We start from the raw sequence: 2,500 nt of genomic DNA on the forward strand, positions 1-2,500 counted from the left end.
CCGTCGGGAATGCTGTCCTGGAACAGTGTGGAGGCTGCGTCGCTTAAGGCGTAGTAAGGTGACGTCACGTCGGTAGAGTTACGCCTGACTGAAGTCACGGAGAGCTTTCGTGACGGCGTGTCCGAATGTCCATCTGTGTGCTCGATTTTAACTACGTCGGTAGAATCCTGCTTAAGACGGATAACAGAAAGTTTACGTGGCGGTACCTCTGCCTGATCTTTGATTATCACAGTATCCAATGAATCTTGACGTCTTGACGACACAGACATTTTTCTTGAAGACCGACCGTTTGTATAGTTTCTCTTTGTAAAGTCATGTTCATTCTCAAACTCTTCAACGTCTCTCGCTCCTGCCACTGCATCCGAAACGTCCAACGAAAGCATATCAGATGGAATGACGTCATCCGAAACTGCGTCATCGAGGACACCATAGCCGTATTTCATGGTGTACAGCGCAGCAGCTTGCTTCACCATGCCGTCGGACATCTGAGACTCCGGTCCGTTGCCCCTCTTCTTAATCTTGACGTTCGAGCGAGGATCGAGGGAGGAAGATCTTGATGATTTCAAAGGAGGAAGATCACCGATTCCATGTTTCGAGGCAAGACGGTCCACCAGGTTGAAGAGCAGTTTGGTGCCTGATGTGTGCGTGTGTTGGAGCTTAATCAAATCACTGTACGAAACGTCAGTCTTCTTGCGTCGTGAAGTCTTTGTTGTCAGCATCACCACGGCTCCCACTGTGCCAAAACTGGGCTTGCGGCTGCCTTGGTGATCTGCTTCAAGGTCTGTATGGTTGGCCATCTGTGTCTCTCCCGATGATGTGACGTTTTTCGTGTTGAGGGATGTCATGGACACGATCTTCGTTCGCCCACGGTGGGTTTGTCTTTTAGAGTCTTTACTACCGTCATCAGTGTCCTTGTGTTGCATTTCGTCCGCTTGTGTTTCAGGATAAGATTTTGCAGCAGACATTAAGAGAGCTTTGGCCGAACTGAGCTTACTTTGATCGCCACCGTCCTCCCCTTCTTCGTTTATGACAGCGAGAAAGATACCCTCCTCTCCTTTCTCGGTAACGCCTTCAGACGCCTCCTCTTCCGAAAAGTCCTCGTGTGCGTGAGACTGCTTGTTCCCTGAGATTTTGTCTCTCTGCCCTTTCTTGGCTTTGAAATACGGCATCTTGCCTTTTTGAGAAGTCATGAACACTTTACGCTTTGCTCCTTCGCCTTTGCCAGCCTGAGCTGCAGAATCAACAGATAACTTGTCATCCCCTTCGCTTCCGATTCCACTGTCAGGGCTTTCAGGAAGGGTCCCAAGCCCAGTATTTTGCTCCTCTGACGCGGAGCTTTCTTCTGGAGCCACTTCATCCTGATGTCCCTCCGCTTCTTCCTTTGGGTCTGTCAACACCAACACGTTACGCCTCACAGCTTTCGTGGCTTCCTTGAACTGTCTGGCGTTCTGCTTTAGTCTGTTAGAATCTTCCCTCTCCTTAGCTTCGCGTTGCCTCCTCTCTTTCTTGCCTTCTCGGAGCTTTTTGTGGTACTTTTTCAGGGAACGTCTCAGCAATTTCTGCTCGCGGCCGATCTGGTTGACGTTGCAACGAAGGTCTTTCTGGTAGGTGTCGATGGCTCTTCGAAACTGCACCTCACCTCCGGCCACGCGCGTGATGGTGACCTTGTTGATTTCACTCTGTAGCCCGGCTGCGCGTGCGTAGGAGCCTGGAATCAGCGCCATCTTGGATGCTCCGAAAAGTTTAATTCTGTAACAAAAACGACGGAGAATGTGATGATAGAGGCTTGGAAGTAATTGCTACTTTCCCCTTCTTCCCCATCGCCCACTATTCTGTTCTTGTTTCTTTGATTGGCATGAGTAATACTTGCTAACACAAAATTAAAAAAACAAAATACAATATTAAATCAATAGAAAACAAAAATGGTTGCCGAAATAATTAATGCCAAGATTTGTTTTCATGATTTCATAATTATAATGACATATGCAAAACAACCGTCATGAACAAACTGTAGTCAAGCAAACGTTCTATAGGATTGTGTGTGTGATACATTAAAACAAGTGGAAATGACGTGAACAGTCTTAAGGATAAAGAGACAAATGTAAAAATTCGTAGTGTACTTGTTACTTGTTACATCACACACACACACACACACACACACACACACACACACACACACACGCGCACACACACACACACAGACACACACACACACACACACGCACGCGCACACACACACACACACACACACACACACACACACACACACACACACACACGACAACAAGGCACATACGTTTGAATTAACTACAGAGCTTGATATTCAGTAATAATCTTCTGTTAGGAACCTCTCAGTGAAAACCGTGTTGTCAAAACTACTTTTTCTATTTTTGCAACAAGATACTGCCAGTAAAATACACTGATTAAACTTAAACCGCACTTCCTTTCTCCCAGCGTACATTACTTCAGACTCAACTCAAACGACTTTCCCATTCCTTTA

General features: G+C 46.6%; 3 protein-coding genes across 4 annotated transcripts in view; 1 reads left to right on the forward strand and 2 right to left on the reverse strand.

Moving 5' to 3' along the window:
* The window catches only part of LOC138946326 (uncharacterized), a 176,791-nt gene that overhangs the window by 106,712 nt on the left and 67,579 nt on the right, over nt 1–2,500 (forward strand). The gene's annotated exons all lie outside the window — the stretch shown is intronic.
* Nucleotides 1–2,500, reverse strand: part of LOC138946303 (solute carrier family 22 member 15-like) — a 59,999-nt gene that overhangs the window by 19,014 nt on the left and 38,485 nt on the right. The window lies entirely within an intron of this gene.
* LOC138946284 (uncharacterized) overlaps nt 1–2,500 on the reverse strand; it is a 37,144-nt gene that overhangs the window by 5,181 nt on the left and 29,463 nt on the right. For both annotated transcript variants that reach the window (XM_070317827.1, XM_070317833.1), the window contains exon 2: nt 1–1,749. This exon is cut by the window's left edge and continues 5,181 nt beyond it. In XM_070317827.1, the coding sequence (XP_070173928.1) occupies nt 1–1,749 (1,749 nt within the window). The remainder of the gene's footprint in view (nt 1,750–2,500) is intronic.

This window comes from Littorina saxatilis, linkage group LG1 (assembly GCF_037325665.1).
Source record: "Littorina saxatilis isolate snail1 linkage group LG1, US_GU_Lsax_2.0, whole genome shotgun sequence".
Classification (NCBI taxonomy): Eukaryota; Metazoa; Mollusca; class Gastropoda; order Littorinimorpha; family Littorinidae; genus Littorina; species Littorina saxatilis.